The 21423-nt window shown below is 55.4% G+C and overlaps 3 protein-coding genes and 1 long non-coding RNA gene across 17 annotated transcripts; 1 reads left to right on the forward strand and 3 right to left on the reverse strand.

The window, feature by feature from the left end:
* Positions 1 to 754: 754 nt before the first annotated feature.
* LOC147598085 (uncharacterized) lies at positions 755 to 2014 on the forward strand. 2 transcript variants are annotated; one of them, XR_015260897.1, is made up of 3 exons: positions 755 to 847; positions 1081 to 1280; positions 1604 to 2014. It is a non-coding gene; the product is annotated as an uncharacterized LOC147598085 (long non-coding RNA). The 2 variants fall into 2 exon arrangements; XR_015260896.1 differs by lacking the exon at positions 755 to 847 and having other exon boundaries at positions 876 to 1280.
* A 3138-nt stretch (positions 2015 to 5152) lies between these two features.
* On the reverse strand, positions 5153 to 7730 carry LOC147598086 (uncharacterized). Its single transcript, XM_086764800.1, has 7 exons — positions 7590 to 7730; positions 7383 to 7515; positions 6978 to 7034; positions 6679 to 6772; positions 6416 to 6587; positions 6236 to 6338; positions 5153 to 5877 (listed from the first exon to the last, which is right to left on the reverse strand). Exons 1-7 carry the CDS (start codon positions 7674 to 7676, stop codon positions 5780 to 5782), a joined length of 744 nt encoding a protein of 247 aa, XP_086620926.1. The 5' UTR covers positions 7677 to 7730; the 3' UTR covers positions 5153 to 5779.
* Positions 7731 to 9823: 2093 nt separating this feature from the next.
* Positions 9824 to 17048, reverse strand: MEAF6 (MYST/Esa1 associated factor 6). 13 transcript variants are annotated; one of them, XR_015260895.1, is made up of 8 exons: positions 16911 to 17048; positions 16652 to 16767; positions 16493 to 16580; positions 15979 to 16024; positions 15124 to 15316; positions 11769 to 11826; positions 11106 to 11139; positions 9824 to 10614 (listed from the first exon to the last, which is right to left on the reverse strand). XR_015260895.1 is itself a non-coding variant. In XM_086764805.1 (8 exons), the coding sequence occupies exons 1-8, from the start codon at positions 17004 to 17006 to the stop codon at positions 10606 to 10608; spliced, it is 612 nt and encodes a 203-aa protein (XP_086620931.1). In that variant the 5' UTR covers positions 17007 to 17048; the 3' UTR covers positions 9824 to 10605. The 13 variants fall into 13 exon arrangements, 10 of the variants coding, with proteins under 10 accessions (XP_086620931.1, XP_086620933.1, XP_086620927.1 ...); XM_086764805.1 differs by lacking the exon at positions 11769 to 11826 and adding an exon at positions 11930 to 11959; XM_086764807.1 differs by lacking the exon at positions 11769 to 11826.
* A 632-nt stretch (positions 17049 to 17680) lies between these two features.
* Positions 17681 to 21373, reverse strand: SNIP1 (Smad nuclear interacting protein 1). The gene is made up of 4 exons (XM_086764799.1): positions 21187 to 21373; positions 21003 to 21099; positions 19869 to 20458; positions 17681 to 19189 (listed from the first exon to the last, which is right to left on the reverse strand). The coding sequence occupies exons 1-4, from the start codon at positions 21363 to 21365 to the stop codon at positions 18925 to 18927; spliced, it is 1131 nt and encodes a 376-aa protein (XP_086620925.1). The 5' UTR covers positions 21366 to 21373; the 3' UTR covers positions 17681 to 18924.
* Between the last annotated feature and the right edge of the window lie 50 nt (positions 21374 to 21423).

Consider the following 21423-nt stretch of genomic DNA (forward strand, 5'->3'; position numbering starts at 1 on the left):
TCGACAGGCGCGTTAATTGATGCAGCGTGGAGGCCAAAAAATCAGGTTGCTAAAATCACTGTAGCAGATAACAGCATGTCCAGCGTTTCCTGTTTATCTGACGTCGCTGCCGCTGCCTCGCTGCGCAGGGGACGCCCTGAGGAGGTGGCAGGGTGCTGGCGCGTTCTCTGACGGCGATACAAGAGCTGCGGTGGTGTTGGACGTCTCGGGTGTGAAGGAGCAGTACACTCCTCGTTCTTTTGGAATAAACAGTGCGGGCTGTGCTTCCGTTCTAATGGCCCGTTCCACAGTGCAGTCTGGAAATCGATGTTTATCCAGTTATGTAGCACATCTGCGCCAGATGTTGAGCATGGCGCTATGATAATGCGCTAACTGTAACGTGTCAAGAATTTGCTCTGAAGCTTTGTTCTAAACTGGGAAGGAAACGCAGTAGGATGACCAGTGCTCACATTTCTGTGTAAGGATCTTCCCCTCCCACCTGTACTGCAGTACAGCGTGTTCTCATCTGCCTTGTCAAGCAAGTTTGTGGTCTTTATTCACATTTATGCTCTTAATTTAATACAGAGCAATGGCTATTTCTAGTTAATCAAAACCAAGAGAAGCCTGTGCTCCTGGAGATAGTGCTTCATTTCAAAAACCAAATCTGAAATCTGAACCTCGCGGCCTGAAAGGTCATTTGTCGCCTGTGGGAGACAAACCCTCCCGAGAATGTCACCTGAAGTGACAGTGAGCTCGTGTGGCTCTGTGTGTGTGATGGCTGGGGCCTTGGCGGGGACGGGATGAGTGATGTGTCACAGATTTATCAGACCTTTCACCGGGGAAGGACTTTGCTGCTGTCTGTAGTGGGGTCTGTAGCTGAATAATGCTGCAGGCTGGTCTTCCAGTAAAAAATAGATAATTTTAGTTTTGCAGGATGTGTAGATGTAGTGGGGGGGAGATTTTTATTTTTGTTTTTATCAAAGCTGGCCTGCTGCAACTAAAGGAATCGGTGCAGAAGAGCAGAGGTTCGTTACCGTCACCCGGAAGGGAAGAGCTGGTGGTGACTTTGGTTGTGATGCTAACGGTTCTTTTCTGTTCCAGTGACAGCAGCACATCGAGCGATCGGGGACACAAATCTGATCAAAACTGCCCCCACAAACTGCTGCTGTCTGCGCTGCCATGCCACTCTGAAAATCCAGCTGAAATCCAGCCGCTGTTTCTCTGAATTCTATCGTTCTCTCGCACAAGGCTTCTGCGTGGGTGAGCCTGTTGCTGCCTGCCCTGGCGCATCCGCTCTGAGTGTAAGTACGACTTTTGTGCGCCCCGCATCCCGGCGGGGTCCGTTCACCACGGTGCCCAGGAGCTTGGGAAACGTGGGGAATGCCGGTCGGAACTGTCACCGCTGCATATTTTTTTCCCCCTGCACGATCATCCACACCGAATCAGAGGAGCTGCCTAGCTGTGCGCTGCGGGCCGCTGCGCTCGGGCAGGCTCTCGCTCTGCTGTTATTGTGGAATTTTCAAGACGCATCCTGTGGTTTACCGCTTCCTCAGGGCGCATCGGCGGGGAGGACCTGTCACAGCTGCTGTGCGCTTGCATCGTGTTTCTTATCCATCTGAAATAGGTTAGATCTTCTTGCCAGCTTGCTGATCGATGAGAGTTAAGGAGGTCACACACAGGCGCCCCAGTGAACGTTCCCTGTCCTGCAGCGGGGTTGCCCTGCCAGCATCCTGTCGGCCTCCTGCAGATGGTAAAGCCTCGTGCTGAGCCCTGTGGGAGGATGGCTCCTCTCCGAGCAGCTTTTGCTACCCCGACAGGGTAAGGAATCGCTGCTCTGCTCTTTGAAAGGGGAAGCTCCCAGGCTGAGCTGGAGAACGGGGTGCCGAAGGCTCCTGAGAAGTGTCAGGGCACAACCACGGGAAAGAGAAGGAGAATTGCTGAGATGACCCAAGGCTGTTTCTGTTGGACAGAGCAGCTGTGAGCTCTGCAAAACAAGTCTGCTGAGCCCATCCATGGCTGGCTCTTTCCTTCTAAATCAAGCGTGCTGTCCTCCACCCTCCAGCAGTGGTCAAGTCGTTCTTGCTTGCCATCTGTGCTGCTTCCTGCTCGCAGCAGGAGAGGATCGCTGTGGCTGCTTCCTTCTCGCAAGCACAAGGCCGTGCGAGGGGAACCGAGGCGGGGGGCTGGGGCAGGAAAAACGCTCGTGGAGTGAAAGGGAGGAGGCTGAGTGAGGGTGCCTGCAAAAAGGAATGAGGGGTCCACCAGTGTGTTTTGGGGGTCCAGGAGAACAGTCTCTTCTTTGCCTTCCCAGTTGTGCTAGAAATAGATGGAAAAGGTAATAAATACCATCCACTGGGCAACAGAAGGACAAGCAGGCAGGGGGAAGAGCCCTCCTTCAGGAGGCAGTGCTGCGGGATATCTTCACTTTGTTTTTAAAATCAGTACTCAAAAAAGGGAAGGAAGAAATAGGAAGCTGTGCTGTGGCAGAGGTCAGGGTAGAGACTGCTGGATTCTCGGCTCTCCTTCCCCTGCGCCGGGCGGTGACCCAGGACGGGCCCTGGGCGGTGGACGCAGCCCCCTGTTCCCAGCCCGGTGGGGATCAGGCACCCGGGGTCAGGTCTCCAGGATTTGCTCGCCTCTCCCCTGCCCCAGCTGCCTTGTGCCCGTCTTGCTCGCTGAACTTTGGTTTGAACCCAGCCGGTTCCCTCCCATCGGGGGTTTTCCAGGATGTGGCTAGCTCAACTTTAACATTTTTAAGGCGTTTCCAGAGGCAGGAATCTGACCCAAGGCCGTGGGAAAGGGGTTGCCGTGTAATGGAAACGCACGCGTGTGTGCTGTCACGCGGGGCTGCGGCGATGCCACCCGCCTGGGGCAGGCCACCTTACAAGGAATCAGGTTTGGCGTAGAACTGCTGTTTTCACCCGGCTGCGGGGCTCTTTCTCTCCCTGCAGATAGGCAGAGGTGTCCCGAGCGCGGCAGCGGCTCTGCTCAGCAGATTGGGGAACAGTCTGGCTGTAAGACAGGAATGCAGGAAGCAAAACTGCACAGAGTGAGAGTTGCACCAAAGCTGGCGGGGGTCTGGGTCCTGCCAGGGGGAAGGGAGGCGGGTGCTGCGCTGGGGGTGGCTGTGCAGGTACCCCTCAGTGCAGGTACCCCTCAGCGCTCACCCTCCAGCCACGCATTTTTCCCTTCGCCTGTCACCAGCCTTCCTCTGTGCCTTGGGGCTCAGGCCCCTAACGCCCCCGTGCTCCCTCAGGCCGGGGTTTGCCTGTGGAAGGTTCTCCCTTCGGGAGACACCAGGTGCTTTCCCGCTGCCTCTGTTTCTCCCGGAGCAGCCTGCCCCGAGCACAGCTAAACCCCTCGCTGCAGCCATCGGGGTGGCAGCAGCCAGCTCCTGACGAAGCCGCGAGCGAGAAGCAGCCCCGAGCTGGCCTCCCCCGCGCTCCCCGAGGCCCGCATTGCACAAACGTTCTGGAGTTAATACAGCGCCTGGTTGAGCAATAGGTCAGGAGGATTTGCATGGCGCGTTGGCCCCGGGGAAGGGTTTCCGCAGGCTGCGAAGCCGCTGTTGCCTCACGCGGAGGCGGGTGGGGAGAGCGCTGCAGCGGGGGCTGCTCCAGGGGCGAGGACGCGTTGGCGAATGTGGCCAGGGCTGCTGGATTTCACCCGCCACCTCCTGAACCCTGTCCATGGCTCCATCGCTGGGCCGCTGGCTGGGGATTTCCAGCGCAGCTCCACGGGTTGCCTCTGTCTGCAGCAGGGCCGGGACCTCCTCGCGTCGCTGCCACGCTGCCGTCTGGCGTCACCTCCTGAGGTCTCTGTGTGGATGCTGCTGCGATTCCCACGGGAGAGGGGATGGCCAGTTTGGGCTGGGGGTTTGCTGCAGCAGGAGCGGCTCGTTGATTGGTTTCGGTGCTTTGAAGCAGCATGGCGCTGTCCCACCTCAAACGCCGTGCAGGAGCCGGGTCGGTGCAGGATGAGTCAGGCTGCTGTTATTTGCCTTGCATCAGTTCCCTGACGCTGCGGGGTGCTGCATGGGCTCGTTGGGAGGAACGATCCCTGCTCGCTGTAGGAGCCTGTCCCCAGTCGCTGGGGTGGGCACGGAGGCTGCGGTCAGGGTGGTGGGGATGGTTGCTCTGTGCTCCCCAGGGCCCTGGGGACGGCAGCAGGCCCGGGGTCGTGGCAGCCATCACACAGCGTTGCAGAGCAGCATCAGCCAAGCCTGCCTGGTGCTGACAGTAAAAGCAGAGTGAAGGTATTCCTGTGAAACCGGAGGGCTGGGGCCGGTTCTCAGGGCTGCAGGACCATGAGGAGCAGGGTCCCGGGCTGACCCTCAGCTGTGTGCTGTTGGGGGGGGCTCTTTGCACCCACCCCAAGGGGAAACCGCAGCCTGTAGCGAGCACCAGCCGGAGAGAAGGCCGGAGAAACTGGAGTTTTGGACCTGTCCTGGAGGGAGACACGTGCCTGCGTGGGAGATCAGGGCACGGGGAGCAAGGAGAAAGTAAAAGGGCCCAAATTTCTTCCTGCCTAACGCACGGGCTGGGGGCTCGGGGCAGGTGTGCGGTGCCGTCACCAGCGTGCTGCAGAGAGCAGGTGCCCCTGGATAGGCGCTTCCCTGTCTCCGGGGCAGCTGCAGCTCCTGCAATGGGCCGTTTGCCAGCGAGGAGCTTCGTCCCCCCCTTTGGCACTTGTTGGGAGTGACTGAGTGCCAGACATTCGTGGGGCCACCGCTGCCAAGGGTGGAGGCAGCCGAGGGTGGCAGAGGGTGCGGTGCCAGGGCCTGCGGGGAAGGGCTGCGCACACACGGGGCTGGCCAGGCAGGGTCCGAGCGGTGGGAACAGCGACGAAAAGCGTTTGCCCACCTCTTGGCAAGGAGCGGCTGGTTTGCGCAGCCCTCTCGCAAGGCAGGGAAGCGCTGCTCCCACGCGCTCCCCTCCGCAGCACCGCTCACGGCTGCAGCGAACGCTTCCCTGACTGAATCACCTCTGCGGCACGCACCGCGCCGGCCAGGCCCTCGGCTGCCGTGGGGTGAGGACCGGGCCCCTCTCTGCTTCAGCACGAGCTCATCTTGGCACCCCCTCCCCAGAGAGCTGCAGGAGCGGGGGCTTTGCAGCACAGTGGTGACGCAGCCGTCCCAGCCCGTGCGGTGGAAAGACCGAGCAAACGCAAGAAGTGGAAGGTGGCCACCTGTATTTCAGAGCAGCAGAGCCGCGGTGGGAGCCCACAGCAGGGTGGGAGCAGCACGCAGCCCCCTGAGGCTGGACCAGGGCCGTTCACCCCGTGCTGTGTGCGGGAGCCTGAGGCCGATCCTGTCGCAGCCTGCGCCGTTCAGGGCTGGCACTCCTGTGGCACAGCGTTCCTGGCTGAGCCGTTCTCCGGGGACGAGACCCCTGGCCGCCCTGGGAGAAGCCGTTTTCCCCGAGTGCTGTCGCAAGGAGCCGAGCGTTGCAACATGTGTGCGGAGCAGCTGCTGCAGGGGCCTTGTCCAGCAGGAGGAAGTACATGGGCAGCACTTGGGTTTTGCAACCCGTCTGTGGCCCCAGTGTCTCCAGCTTGTGCAAGGTGACCGGGAGCGGGCAGTAACCTTACTCCTTGCTGCTGGCAGCTCCCAACACGCTGGAATGGATCAGGGCGATGCTCCGTGACGGGCTCCACCAGAAAGAACCAGCCCCGGGGGCGGCCGTGGGCACGGGGCGGCTGGGACCTGCGCTGGGCAGCGCTCTGGGACAAGGGACTGCGCCGTCCTGGCCTGCACACGGCGGGGGGTCATGAGGCTCCTTCCACCTCGCCAACACCCTGCTTACACCTTCACTTGCGTTTTCTGCCTGTCACGGAGCCGCTGGCCCCAAAACTCTGCCTGGCTGCGGGGCTGCTGGGGTGACTCCATCCACCGGTGCCCTTGAACAGAGCAAAAGGGTGAGAGGGGACGTGATGGCAGCAGCTCCCGGGCAGCTGCTCCGTGCCGGCCCGGGGCCAAGAGCTGCCCCCACTGAGCCCTTCCACCCCGTCACTTCCCCCAGTCACCTGCCCCCGGGGCTGGGCAGCCAGCACCCCCACCCTTCCCCAGCACCTTCTCCTCCCAAGCATCTCCCAGGGCAGCCCAGTGCCCGCCAGTGCTGCCCAGCACCCAGGTGGGTTCCCCGCGCTGCTCTCTGGCTGAGCGCAGCACCTTGTCCCATCCCAGGTCTGGCTGCAGGTGGCAGATCCCCCCCCTCCGACCACTGGCTCCTTGTCCCCCCAGGTCCCCAGCCGCTACCTGCTGGGCTCTCCCCCTCGCTCCCACTGGCGCTTTCATTCTCCGCTCCCCCCGGCAGCTCGGGGCTGTCACCGCTGTCCCAGCGCCATGAGCGTTCCTGCAGCTGGGAGCAGGTGTGAGGGTTTGGGGTACCAGAGGGGACCGAGGGGGCAGGGGACCCCCCCCACCACGGGGACTCACCCGCTGGCGCAGGCCTTGCTGCTCCTGCAGCAGCTCCAGGAACCGGCTGCTCCACAGCAGCTTCTCAGCGCCCAGCTCGGTGCAGAGGAAGCGGACGTCGGCCTCCAGCGCCTCCAGCCTCGCCAGCACAGCCTCACCAGCATCGCCTCGCCGCTGCCACTCCGCCGCTGCCCTGGCACCACCGCTCTGCTCCTGCCAGCGCCCCACAAACCCACCCTCCCCCTGCGCCAGGGACACCCCCGCCTGCCCGCACCGCGTCCCACCTGCCTGCCTCGACTCCAGAGCCAAAGCTGAGCCCCCGTCCTCCTCGCTCCCCTCGCCACCGCTTTCCAGCCTCAGCCGCAGCGCTGCGCCGAGCTGAAAGCCACCACAGACAGCAGGGACTGACACAAGCACGGGCAGCCGGGCCTCAGGGACCCCCGCGCTCCCCTCGTGCTGTGCCCTGGGGACCCACAGCACTGCAGGACCACCCAACAGCCAATGCCACCAGCATCAGCCACGTCGGGGGGGGGGGCAGAACTCCCCACAGCTCCCATGGCGTGGGGGCACCTCTGGGCGTTACCTCCTCGGTGACCTGGAAGGCGCCGTCCCAGCAGCTCTTGTAGCAGATCAGCAGGTACTGGGGAAGAGGACGGTGGCCTTGCAGTGCGAGCGGTGGGCTCAAACCCAGCACAGAGCCCACAGCAGTGTCCCCACGGCTCTTGGTGGGCAGAACCATGCAGTGCTTCACGCCAAGAGCCAGCCCCCGAGGAGGAGGAGGAGGAGGGTCCCGGGCCCTCAGTCATGGTGCTGCATAGGGTGGTGACCCCTCAGAGCTGCCCTGGCCACACCGACCCACAGCCCTGGGCGCCACTGGTACAGAGACTCAGCCCTGGCAGCACCCCCGCCACCCCACACCCTGGCCCCAGCGCTGGACACGCACAGCGTTTGGACCCAACACAAGTGGGTGAAAGGGGCCCCACTGTACCCATGCCAGCATCCAGAGCCACCGCAGGCCCCGGAGCGCCGTCCCGGAGAGCGACAGGAGCCACCAGCACCCAGCGCGCAGGAGCCGCCTCCACCTCAGCACCGGTGGGCCAGCCGGCCTGCCCATGGGGACGCTGCAGAGCAGGAGACGGAGAGGTGACGTGCCAACACCACCCGCCCCCCGGGAGCTGCTGCACCGCTCACCCACCATGCTCCGTGCACCGGAGGGACGCGTGGTGCACCGCTGCAGGCCCAGCTCACCCGGTGCCAGGCTAGCGAAAGGGAGGGCGAGCATTTGCAGGGCCAGCTCCCAGCACAGGGGACCCGTGCTCAGCGGGACGCCGGCGCCCCATCCCCGGCTCTGCCCCCTTACCCAGCGATGCACCACGCGCAGCCCCCTCCCCAGGCCGGGGTTTTTCTGCCCCTCCTGCCCGGGCTCAGCTCCTGGTTGCTGCCTGGCTGCTTGCTTGGGCTCGGTAAACTCCCGCCTAATCCTCTTGGTGACGAGGCCGTGCGGGGGATTAGCGTGTCTCCTGCTCCGCCTTTGGTGGCCTTAAGGACAGACGCTGCTCTGCCACCCCTCATTTGCTCTGCTCAGGATTCATCTTCTGCAAGCAAAAGACTCGTGGCTTTTTTTTTTTAACAACTGCTGCTTTTAGCTTTTCCTACCATGCAGGTAACAGCCTGGGCAGCGCTCTCCCTCTCCCAAGGCCAGGCACTGGCTGTCCTGGGGATCTTTAGTCACCTACGCAATTTAGGAAGGAAAAATAGAAGTCTTCAGAAATAAAACAGACATTTTAGGCAAAACTGCCAGAGTTAGATGCCAGCACCCATCTCACGATGCTCTTGTAGGGTCCCAGAGCGATCGGAGACCCCGCACGCTGCCCCCCTACAGCAGTGCCGTGGGGAAGCTGGGGCTGCAGAGCCGTGGCTGTCAGCTCTTGTTCTGGGACAAGGAACTGTTCCCTCTGCCGGGACAGGCGGCACTTGGCCCTCACCGGTCTCTGGAGCGCAGGGGCTCTGCCGGCAGCAGGAGCTGGGAGGGAACAGCTGCGTACCAGCAGAACGGGGGTCCCTTCACTGTAACCCAAACGTTTGCCGTTTCATGTCCTGCCCGGATCGATGCGCTGGCTCCCCGGGGCTGCTGCCATCACTGCCTCATCAGAACAGGCTGTCCCCTTCCTTTAGTGACAAACACTGCCAGAGGCCAGAAAGGTTGCGCTCTCCCCTTGTCCCCACAGCACCCCTCGTGCGTATGACAGGGACAGTGCAGCTGATTGACACTGTGCCACAAAAAAACGCCTGTACACACAGGACTCTGAGGCACACGAGCCCTTTGCTGTTTCTCTGCAGGTAAATGTTCTGGCCAGAAAGGTACAGCAGCTTTCCATGAGGTCAAAGAGTTGCAGCAAAGATTTTTACCCTCTGAAGTGCAGGCACCCTTGCAAACCCTGCTTTGGAAGAGCAGCAGGAGAAAAGCTGCTTTTGTACCATGGCCAAGTAATCAAAAACCATCAGCCAAGACTTCTTTTTTTCCAGAACTAAGGAAAAGCAAGGCCTTGTAGGAGTTGATACTATCTCCTAGATCTTCCACCCCCCTGTATTTAACCCTTGTAACTTAAAACACACAAAAAAGTAGGGCAGCTTTGCAGCTCTCCCATTAAGCCGTTACATCCCGACACCCCCCACGGATGAGCAGCCACCAGCCGCTCGCTCCACCGCAGGGTAAGCCAGCTCCTGCCGGGAACAGGTACGGAGCCGCTGTGATCCCCGAACCAGACATCAGAACAAGGCGGAACTTCACTCCCGTACATTTGCCTTCCCTCTTCAGTGCCGCTCCGCCCTGCCTGCACTGCCTGGAGGGAGCTGAGAAAGACCCACGCCTCAGAGCGCAGCCGTGTAGCAGAACGGAACGATGGCGTGCGCGTGCCCGCGCTGGGGGGCTGTACGTGACGCAGCCTGCCCCATGGGACGCTCTCACATCGGCATCTAAGCAGACACAACCGCGTTACAGCGCCCGTAACAAAGGCAATCTGCCACCTTGAGAAAACTGAAGCTTATGTCAACAGCAGCACTGCTCTCTTGACCCGGCTCCTGTGAAAAGCACCGAACGCCCATCCCTCTGTGTGCTCCTCCAGCGGCAATCCAGAGCGCTCACCCCTTATCGGCCGGCGTTCTGCCAGTATCAGCAAGAACTGACTTCCACCCGAGCCCTGCCTTGTAGCGGGATTAGCTGAACGCAGCTGGAGATTAGTGCCTGGCAATCCTTTCAAGTACTCACTGTTATGTCTACCGGAGGAAAGGAGGCACGAAGGAAACCTCCTAAGGGTCACGAGACAAGGAACAGCTGCTACGTGAAAGTGGAAGAATTCCAGCAAAGTCCTCATAAAGTAGATGGAGAATAAAAAGCACTAGGAGTCAAATTTTGGACTGAACAAAACATGAGAAGAGAGACAAACATGTAACTTTTATTGTTTATGTACAAATGACAGAAGTTTGTATTAAAAAGAGAATCCACCCAACCTCAAAGATAGCAAAGAGCAAGATGGCTTTGAGCTCCAGCCTTCCCTGCATCTAAAAGCACTGTGGAAATTTTAGGGGGATGGTGTTTAAAATTAAAGTCAGAGAAAAGGCTTAACCAGCTTCTTCTCTGCTTGAGTAAGAACCAAAATGAACTGTTCCACAAAAGGAAGAACCTTCGACTCTACGTGGATTAAAACAAAGGAACCAAAGTCAATTTGTTAACTATACACTTTGAAAAAAACAAACAAACAACAAAACCCAAAACAAAAACAAAACTACAAAGCTAAGTATCAGCAACAAAAGTAATCTAAGTCTTACAACACGGATGGGACGTACTGAATCCCAGTTCCAGTGGAAAAAGAAATAGCTCTCCACGGCTCTGCAGGTGACAGGGGTGGCAGCAGCAAGATCAGCCAAGTTTAGGAAGTTCCCGACTGAGGTGGAAGCACAGAAGAGTCAGGAATTCAAAAGACTACTACTACTACTACTACACCTCAGTCTTCCTGCAACTCAGGTGATTTAAAAATGACGCAAAGTACATGGTCCAAGGTTTTCTCCCCCCATCTAAGCTCTGTAGAGTGAGGCACTCCCATCTGCAGACACTCAGCCAGAGCTGCCATCGTGCTCGTTCAGTCGGCTGGCATTTTTCTCAGTGGGGATTCATGTCGAGCTAAATCCCAGAAGCATCAGCACTGATGAGTCTAGTAGTCCTGCAGAGAAAGGAAAGCACAGGCACATTAAGACCCTTCTACCTTCAATTCTGCTTGCAGAGCTGGGATTCTCAGTCTTCTCTCATTTCTACATACCATTAGTTGCAGGCAAAACAGAAAAGAGATTTTTTTTTTTTTCTTGTAGCTAAACATTCAAAAGAAAGGACCCTTCAAAACCTTAGTTCAGGAATACATCAACCAAAACCAGATGCTTTTAATGTTCCACACCATGGCAAGATAATAGGACGCAAAACAGCTTTTTTCATAACAAGTGTCAGAACTTAACTGTGACCTAGCTTCACAACAAGCCTGCCTACAGCTATGTACCGTTAAATCCACAAGACAATGCTTATTTCATACCGTGATATTCCTCAACCATGAAAATAAGATCTTAAATTACAGCAGAGGGAGGCTTGTTAAGATTAGGAGCCAGTCAGCCACTCAAGTCTACAGATGAGCAATGAAAACAATGACAGAGCACTGATACTTACGGCTCTTGGCTTTTTGTTTAACTTGAGATCAATCCTGTGGTTGGAAAGATAAGAGAAACGTCCATTTCAATACATTAAACCAAGACTAGCGTTCAAAGAACCAGCTACTGCATATGGCACAGGCTACAACAAAGACTATTTGGTTAATTCAATCCACATTCTCAATTCGGCTGAGCCAAATCGCTGTCCCAGTATTACTGGACAAGAGAGCAGCAAAGAGACGGAGAGTGGATTCTTTATTATTTGCCAAAATGCATATTCCGTCCACTCAAAAAAAGAGTTAATAAAGGTTCATAACAAAAATCACAGGGAAGTTATGCAGCATAAAGAAATAAGGTTAAATAGGCATGCTCTATGTTAATTTGTTAGGTGTGTAACTATGCCACAGAATTATTCAGACATAGTGGTGATGGTTATTTACTTCCAATAGAGACAGGAGTTTAAGACGACAGAGGTAGTACGAATCAAAGGTACTGAGTTTATTACAATTTTCCAGAAGGAAATATCCGAGTCTACACTAATCTCCTTAAGAAGCAAAGCCAGAAGAATCAGTTTTTAAACTAAGTTTCCAAGTTAAAAAGTTTATCTATTTAAAAATGAAACAGAAAGGTAAAGAGGAGTGAGTTAATTTAATTTTGCTGAAGTTATTAAATAAAATGTTACCTCCATCACGCTTTTCTGTTTTTAAAAAAAACTTCCCAGCCTAACCTAATATACATACCTACAATTAAACAGATAAACTATGGGTTAGAAAGGTCTCAAAAGGCACATTGGTGTCTACACACTAACAACACAGCACAAGTACTAATTCAAGTCAAACTTACTCAAAGTCATAATCAAACATGCCAGACGGGCTGAGGGGCAGCATTTGAAAGGAAGAAAGCAATAGAAATTAATATACTAATGAATTAAATAAATTAGTTGATTAGCCACCCTAGCGAGATTACTAAAAAGGAAAAGAAAAGAAAAGAAATCATAAAGCCAGTGTTCAAATGCCATAAAGTTCTTAAGATATCTTAAGCAGAATTGGGCACAAAAAGCGCTCCGGATTTGGCAATCCAGAGTCCCCCTCCCCAACTGGATTTCTGGGAAACAGAGGTGTTAGAACAGAGGCAGAGTGGTTCTACGGAGGGGATTTTAGGTGCTGAAAAAGGAAGCTGTCAGATACTTGAGAGTGCACATTAGCTCACAGGCAGAGAGAGAGAAAACGGATTTGCTTGCAAAAACAAACGAGCGGGCGGCCGGAAAGCAGTGGCCTTGTCGGGATTATTTCGGCAAAGCAAAGCTCGTTCAGGCAGAGGTGCAAACCCCACGGAACTACGCGGCCAAGTTCGCATTCGAGCATTCTCATAACGCACACGCACACAGGCGTCCTCTCGCACGCGCCCGCTTCGGTGAGCTAAAAAGAGAACGGGGTCAATTGGCCAAAGCTAATGGCAGTTTCGGGACGTTCCCAGCCCTCGCCTGGGCGCTCAGACGGATGCCACAGCGCCGGCTCCAGGAGCAGCTCTGCCCCAGAGCTAACAACCAACTGTATTTCTTGGAAAGGACTTATCGTTAAATCAGCTGCGACTTAGCAGCTCTGCAGCACTGAACTTCTAAGAGGAAACAGTATTGTTTGCTCCTGAAATACTTTTTAGGCATTAAAATTGCTGAGCACACAGAAAATAACCATCTTGGCCTTCCTGCGGTCTCAGAGGGCACAGAGGGTGACTTCAGGAAAGACGCCGTCAGTTCCAGCGGATTCCCTGGTTTTACCAGTTCGGAGTTAAGCTGCCCATTCACACCAGTTCTGCACCCCACTTCCCGCACGGCTCTGGGTGCCGCACAAAGCAGAACACCCAGCGAGTCACTGCACCCTCAGGGTGCCTGCTCCCAACACCTCCCAGCTCTTCAGGAACAGGGGAGCAGAGCTCAAATGTGCGCTGGCAAATGGAAGAGCTTCTGAGCAACAAGAAGCACCAACATTTCTTTTTCTTTTTCATCCCACTCAAGAAACAGACCCGCAGGTCTCATCCCAAGGAGCGCTCTGGGCTGCAATGCGTTTCAGAGCACTTCGCTCTGCCTTCAGTAGCCTGGGACTGCTTTGTCCTCGGGGTTTTTTTAACCTAGGTATACTTGAAAATTGTCTGGTCTTCTCTGCCAAAATTTAAGGGACAGTCAGTAACGGCATTCACAATTTTAACAGGGTTTTTATTACAGACAAACTTCATTATCTTCTGCTTCTTAATTATCTATCTGGCCAAGCTAAGCGTTACAAAATAGTCAGTTACCGACTGCAAAAGCCCTTCCGTAACGTGGATGTGTCTGACGTAACTCTTAGGATGAGAAGAACGGCCATACCAGCTCAGACCAGGGCTCCTCACGTCCAACACTCTGTCCCCGGCAGTAGCCAGCACCAGCTGCTTCAGCGGAAGGAATGTCGAAGAAACCCCAAAGCGACACAACCTGTCAGTAGGGCAGTTTCCTCCCAACTCCTGCCGCTAAAGTTCAAGTTATGCAACGGAGCAAAAGAATTTCTATTATTCACAGCATTTGTATTGCATCCCACTGCGTCTGCAGTGGACTGGTTTGCTGTTTGTGTAAGCACTTAGGAGAATATTTTATAATTTGCTTGCAACAGCAACTTTCTTAAGCTGGACTCAAGTTTTACGGATTGCTTCTCTCAGCTTGTTTACAGATGTAGTTTCTTGTGTTATTCCCGGACTTCTTTCCAATTGTCTACAGGCAAAAAAAAAAGAGTTTTGATCTGCTTTGGATTCCCAGGGACATCCAGTACTTTGGGATGTCAGCCCAACTAAGATTGCTGTAGGGAGAGAATTCTGATCTAAGAATCAAAGACACGCTAATGACTCAAAACCTAACGGAGGAGAAAAAGTAGTTAAGCACTTTTCAAGCACTATACCTACCTCCACATCTCCCAAACCCACCTTCCCCCAGCAATCTTTGTGAGTTTTACCACTTCCCTTTAAAACATTTCTCTCTTGTGATTGTCTGGGAAGGTCCCTTAAAGAGGACAGCCCATCCATACACAAAGCCAAGCTCAAAGTTAGCAAGAACACTTGATTTTTAAAAGTTCCTTTACTTCTAATAATCTTTAGGTGCCAGTTCCAAAGAGGTGTGGTTCTACAGTGTCTCCTCTTTCCAAAAGCTCGGATTTTTTCCCGCTTAGGCCCTCACAGTGCACTGTCACACTCTGCAGAAATCCCGGGGCTGGGGACACCAAGACACGTTTAGGCGGCAGGTTACGCTGGCCCACGGAGAGCAGCGCCGTGAGGCAGGGAGTTTATCTCAGATTTCTGTGCCGCCAGCCCGCCACGCTGCATCACACCTTAGGGGCACACCTGAAGAGGCAGAACTGGTCATCTAAATTCAGCCAAGAAGAGTTCATGAAATCTTTGTTTCACGTTAATTTCAGGTCAGTTTAATAACAAACACTTTGAGGTTAAGGTGACAAAGCCACAGACCTTCTATGCCACAATCAAGAGATGCTCAGTTTGGAACACGACAGCTGAAGGGGCTTGGAGTGGAAACCTCAGTGAAGGTACTGGGAGCGTCCACAAGCCCCAAAACATTCTGATTTGCTTTTTCACCTTCCTTCTCCAAAGAAAGTACTGACGTTCTACCTTACTTGGTTCTGCAGAAACCAAGAAGCAAGCACAGGAGACCAGGACTGCAATCTTCCTCTACTGGAAGGAAAACAGCTTTATTCCCCTGGACAGACAGGAGAGTTGAAAAAGTCTGGTGAAAAGCGCAGCGTTACCAGAGCTGGAGCTTTACCCTGTGCTGCTCGGGTAACTCCTCAGCACGCTTTCCCCTCCTTGATAGAACGGGGGCAATGGGGTCCTGGTGAACGCTACAGGATGCGTACGACTAAAAACCAGAAAAATTACTGAGACAAGTGACAGGAGCTGCTCATTACTCTAAGAAGTTATTAGTTCCTTTCACATAATGAAGTCAATTCAACAACAGCTAACCATTCAGAACGCACGACAAGAAGGCCGCTGGTACCACTAACCTGTGTCGATTTTTGTTCTTCCGTTTTTTGTGGCTGCTGTGGTGGCTTCCAGAAGAAGTAGAGGAAGCAGCTTTCTGGGGTTTCACCCCTTGCACAGACCCATCCAGCTCTTCAGCATCCTCCTGGTTGGGCTCATTCTCCTGATTGTGAAAGTCTGGAGAAGTGTCACTTTCTGTGCCACTGCCTGGCTCCCCTAGAGCGTGACAAAGAGAGACGAGCACAACGGTCACCTCCCCGCAGCTCACATCCCAGGCCGCCCTGGCAAAGCCCTGCACGGGAGAAGCAACCCCCCAGCAACAGCACACGGGGCAGCAGAGGTCCCGAGCCCTACGGCACTAGGAGGTAAAGAAAGAACCTGGAAAATATTTCTGAAGGACAGCAAGCGGCCTCCTCAGCAACTGAAGCACACTAGAATTGCATCTGATTTGGTACTGATTACAAAAATATTTTTTAAATCCTGAACATAAGCGGCTCCTCCCCACGTCACTCGCAACTGACTGACAGACACACAAACAGAAACATGTTGCTTTAGCGCTTCTTTCTCTGAATAGCACCAAATCCATTTAAATAGGTTTTAGGCACAATAAACCCTTGCTGAGCATAAAAGTTTACTCCAGAAAGGAAGGCCAACTTTACTTCTGTCACACAGTGTCACTTTGCTGGCTTTTGTAGCTAGAGGTTGTGCTGGGAGCACTCAGGAGCCGGCCTAAGAGGAGCAGCCACGGGTCCCCGGACGAGGAGCGCTGCGGAGGAGCAGCAGGTACGGCACGGATGCAGACAGCCAGAGACAGAGCTGAATGGTGAGGAGAAGTGTAGTTCTTTACAAACTCTGAGAGAAATGAAAAAGTCACTTACGCTTCTCAATGAGCTGATCCTGAACTCCAGCTAATGCACTGACCGCCTAGAAAACCGAGAAGGTTGTTAACGAAAGCAGTAATTCACTTACCGCTTTTCAAATGCTCTAAAACACAGAGATCACCTCCCAGAGAAAGACACATCAGGCCTTTGCTTGAAAGAGCTTACAACCTAGCAGCAGCACAGCATAGCAGAAGGGGGTGAGGAGCAAAAAGACAAAGGCACAGACAGCAGCGATAAGCATGCGGTACGAGTGACTCTTGACCGCGGTTCCCTTTCACCTCTCCGGGCACTGGGAGAAGGGTTTCTGAGGGAGGCGGTGACGGGGGAGTGAGGATGCTTGGGGCTGGAGGGAGACGGGGCTGGTGCAGGAGCTTAAACGGAAAACTGGTCCTGCAGCAGCCCGGGCAACCTCCACGGGACCAGCTGCACGGAGAGACGGGGAGAAGGACGGGGAGCGGGATGGGGACAGGGATGTCTGCTCGGCCCCGCCGGGGCCCAGCCCGGCCCTCACCGCTGCCGAGGTGACCGAGGACTTGCTGAAGAGCCGCTCGGCCTCCTTGAACTTGCGGTTCCTCCGGTCGTTTTTGCTGTTGGAGTTCCTGCAACAGAGAGAAGGCAGATGGCGGGGGCCCGGCGGGGCGGGCGGGGCGGGCCGGGCGGCGGGACTCACTTCTGGTTGGTGAGGTAGCGGTCCCAGCCGCGGATGATGTTCCCGTACATCTGCGTGTCCTCCAGGTAGCTGCCCTCGAAGGCGTAGATCTGCCGCTCCAGGTTGGCCAGCGTCTCCTGCCGGGCACAGCGCAGCGCATGGAGCGGCCCGGCCCGGCCCGGCCCGGCCCGGCTCCGCGCCCGCCCCGCGGCCCAGGCCCCGCCGCCCGCGGCCTAGGCCCCAGCGCCCCGCCGCCCCGCCGCCCACGCTCGCCGCTCACCGCCAGCTCCTGCTTGCGCTTCACCAGCTCGGCCAGCTCCCGCCGGGTGTCGGGGATCTGCGGGGGGCCGCCGGCCTTGGCGTGCAGCGCGGCCATGGCGGCGGCGGCGGCGGCGGCCTGCGCGGGCCGGGCGGGGCGGGGCGCGGCGGCGGCGGCGGCTGCGCTGCCGGGAGGGGCCGCCGGGGGCAGCGCCGAGCCCGGTCCCGCCCCGGTCCCGCGGGGGTGTCCCGGGGCCCCCGCGGAGGGGCAGGGCCGGCCGTTCCGGGGGATTTCAGCCCCGGCCCGAGCGCAGCCCCGGAACCGAACCGGCGGAGCGCAGAGCCCCGGCGGGGCAGGGCCGCGCTGGGCCCCGCTTCCTCCCGGCCGCCAGCAGCCCAGCTCCGCGCCTCCCCGCCGCGGGAGAGCCCGTTCGGACGGGGCCCTGCCGCCTCGTGCAGGTTTGTCTGAACCAACTGAACTGTTTTTAATTTTTTTTTTTTTTTTTTTTTTAGCGGGGTCCAAGCTGCTGTTACCTTACCTCGGTCTGAACGCTCCGCAAGAAGCCAGACCCGCGCAGCCAGTTTGCCCTCTCGCAGTACCGACCGCCTCTGGCTGCAGCCACGCAGCGATCTCCCGTCCTGAGCGGGGGCAAATCATGCCAAACAAATAAAAAAAAAAACCCCTTATTTGGTGCCTTTAATAGTGAAATGAGTGCTGAAAGTTCATCTGTTTCAATGAACATAATGGGGAAAAAAACGGACACTAGGAAAATATTACAACTAAAAGTAATGAGGGCTAAATTTACAAAGTCTTTATTTAAAAACCCCTAGAGTGTATATAAAGGAGATCCTCCTAGTCAAAACTTCTTCTACCTACTGTTTGGAACCCTACGTCAGTGCCCCATATTTACACCATCGCTGTCTGAGCCTGTGGATACAACGCCAACACTTGCGTACCCAAGTATGTACACAGCAGGTACGAACGCGCGTGTGACCGCGGAACAAACATCCAGGGACATCCGGAAACAGTGTGGAAAATCCTCATTTCTTACACTGTAAAGCAACGGGGAGAAGACATCCAAAACCAGGCAAAACGCAAGTACTTCAGCGAGCGGAATTGGTTTTTCTCTTCCTAAAGCACTGTTTTCTTCGACAGGGGAGAAGGCTATTTTAAACAAGTGGCTCGTCTGACTTTTTATAAAAAGACAACTTAAATAGTGCAAACTCAGGTTCAAACATGTCGCCGCACAAAAGGTGTTTATGTGTAATACAAACAAAACCAAGGAGAAGTTCTTGGGGCAGCGGAACACGTACTGGGCAGACGCCGGCCTGACCTCGGCCCCCACATCGCAGTGTCGGCACCTGAAGTCCCAGGCAGCGTTTAACTTCTGGTTCAAATGGCCTTGTCGTTTTCAGGTCGCGTATTCCAGTGAAATGCCCATCCCTGAAAGCTGTCACAAGGCAAGCTACCCAAAATATACAAATACAAGAGAGGCTTCACAACATTTCCCCCTTTTTAGTAGCGAGCCTGGTAAATTCTCCCGTCTAGAACTCCTAACAGGGAAAGGAATTTGGCAAACTCTACCAAACAAGACGCGTTACAAAATGCATCGGGTTACTTTCTAAGTAGTATTTCAGTTGAGTAGCATTTTCAAAGGGAAATGACAAAACAGTTAATAAAAAATAATTTTAAATACACCAGCTGTGTTTTACATCATTTCCTCGAAGAGGACAGTCTTCCAACATTTGTTGAATATTTCCAGCGCTAGAGCTTTCACATTCAGGTGCTCTTTCGCTTGTCAGGGGGGGGGAAAGTGGAAAAAAAAAGCTGTATTTCCTGATATGCAGAAATATCAAAGATGAATAACCAGTGAAGTCCCCCAAAATAAACTATGAGAACAGACCAGCAACAGAAAAAGGACTTTAAGGCAATAGGAGGCATCAGTGCTGCGATGCTCCGACGTTTACATCCCAACGCGTCTTCAACTGCAAAGAATTTCTCTCCCCCACTCCCCCTCCAACTTCCTCCTCATCTGTTAACTGTCAGACTCGTCCTCCTTCTCGTCATCATCATCATCGTCCTTTGCGTTGGCCTCAGATTTATCTGAAGATTCGTGGAGAAGAACATACTCCCTGCTGCTGAACCCGAACTTCAGTACGTCCTTTTCCTTCAGTTCGTAGTACCGCTGAGGTTCGATCCGCTGGTTGTTCAGAAAGGTGCCGTTCCCGGAGCCCAGGTCGATGATGTAGGGCCTCACTCTGCGCCCAACGGTGCCATCGGCGCGAGTGTACTCCACCAGCCTAGCAAAAAAACCAAAACCAAAAACAAAAACAAACCACACCGTGTCAATCACCACAGCGAGAGACAGGAAACGCGCTCCAAAAGCAGCCGGGTTTTCCACCACGCGAGCCCCGGTGCGGCCAATGTTTATCCGTGCTCGCAGCCACCTGAACAAGAATGACGCGAGCAATGAGAAACCGCGTGAGACCGCGCAGGTTCTGACAGCTGCGTCACCCTCTAAAACTCCTGATGATACAGCACAGTAATTCCTACAGCAGAACAGATGGCTGTTCCCTACGAGAGCGTCTTTGTCTTCAGCAGCAGGCAACCCCTGCTGCTTCAGAGGAGATCAGCAGGCTCTGCTGTGGAAGACCAAATGAATAAACCTCTCCTTGAAATACCTTTCCTGCCGATTACACCTGCCAGCTTGTTCCAATTCAGGCACGGTGCTGCGTTTAACCCCGCTGTGTTATTTGTCTTACTAAAAGGCTGTTTGTGGTTAAACGAGAGGAATTTCAGATATTTTTGATTACTGCTAGGGTGACACGCAGCAGTCAAACATAAATTCCATCTCTGTAACGTACTTACAGCAAACTTGCACCTGTCATCTGCGCATACCCAGGGGGTTGGTTGGTCGGTTTGTTTTCTTCAGAAGTTCCTGAATAATCCCGTTTCAGCAGCAGGCAGAGAAACACTTACCGGTACTGAAACACCGCATGCTGCTTTGAGCAGGAGGGATGGTCGATGGGGATATCCGCGATCCTGCGGTGCCTGCCCAGAAGATAAGCGCTCTGCCTGTGAATGTACATGACCGGGAGAAACTCGTCGTTTTTGAAAGGATAGAGGCGCCACCGCTTCTTCGGAATCCGGGCTTCCGGGGGCTCGCTGTACTTAATCACCACGCCTCGGAAAGTGTTGGTGTCCTCTAGAAGCGCACCAGACAGTTCAAAGCTCGGCTTCTCTTTGGTTACGGAAGCTTTTTCTTTAGGTTTGTTATCAGACTGCCCGAGTTCTGGATTCTGGTCAACACCGCCGCCTTCGTTATTTTGTCGATGCTCTCGTCTTCGCTCGTTATAAAACTCCCTCTCTGCTTGCTGCTCACGGATGTTCTGAACATCCCTCTCTCGCTCGTGGCCTCGAACCCCAGGCCTTTCACTTGGGTTCTTCCTTCTGTCCGAGGGGTCTCTGTGTCTGTCTCTGTCACCACTCCTCTCTCTCCTGTGTTCTTGTTCTGATGGGTACCTCTGCTTTCGCTCCTCGTTTCCTCTACGACAGTGATCATCTCGCTCCTGTAATGAAGAATCGCTTACAGTAACACACTCAGAATTAGAAGGAAAGAGCAGTGAATCTACCTCAGGTTTTTAATAAATCACAATCCTACCCATCGAAAACGTGAACCTGGACGCGTTGTGTGCAGACCTAACACAAAGGGAGAGAAGCTTATTTACTTATTTCCTTGCCAGCCTATTGGGATGCCCACAATTTGCACTGAACAAAGCAAGATCAAGAAACAGCGTGACGCGTATTCTGCTCTGGGCACGCGAAGAAGTGTGCAGGGACAGTCTGCGTAAGCGCCAAAGGCTGGGTTCACACACAGCGGGATCACCCAGTCACTGACGGCAAAGCCCGAGGCGGGCGGCCGGGGCTGCTGAACCCCCAAGCCCCTCCTTTTCCTGACACGCCGCAAGGACCAGGAGAGAAGCCGTTTTTCGTACCTCGCACGGCCGAGTCTCACGGAAGAGCCGTCGCAGGGGAGCCAGGAAGCGCGCAAAGCCCCGCTAAGAACCTCCGCGGGCAGGAGCGGGCCTCGCTGCTACCGACCGCACGATTTACCTGCTTCAGCTTCACGGCGGCGTGGTGCGGGCTCCGGCTCCTCCTGCCGCGCGGGGACCGGCTCCTCCGCCCGGACTTGCTCTTCTTCTTGGGCGATCTTGAAAACAAGGAGAGGAAGGGTGAGCTGCGGAGCCGCGGCCCGGCCGGGCGCGGCGCAGGGCCCGCAGCCGCGGGCCGGCCCTACCTGCTGCTCCTGCCGCGGCTGCCCTGGCGCGGCCCGGCCGGGCCCCGCCGCTCCTCGGCCGGCGGCGACTGGCTGCCCCGCGCCGAGCGGGAGGCGGAGCGCCGGGGGCTGCGCTTCTCGGCCTTCACCGCCGTTTCCCGCCGCCGCCGCTCCCGCCGCCGCTCGGCCGCCGCCTCCATGGCGCCGCCGGCCGCCACAAAGGGAAGCGCCCGCCGCTTCCGGCCGCAGCGCCGCTAC

The sequence above is a fragment of the Chlamydotis macqueenii genome, chromosome 22 (assembly GCF_036417535.1).
Source record: "Chlamydotis macqueenii isolate bChlMac1 chromosome 22, bChlMac1.mat, whole genome shotgun sequence".
NCBI classification, from domain to species: Eukaryota; Metazoa; Chordata; class Aves; order Otidiformes; family Otididae; genus Chlamydotis; species Chlamydotis macqueenii.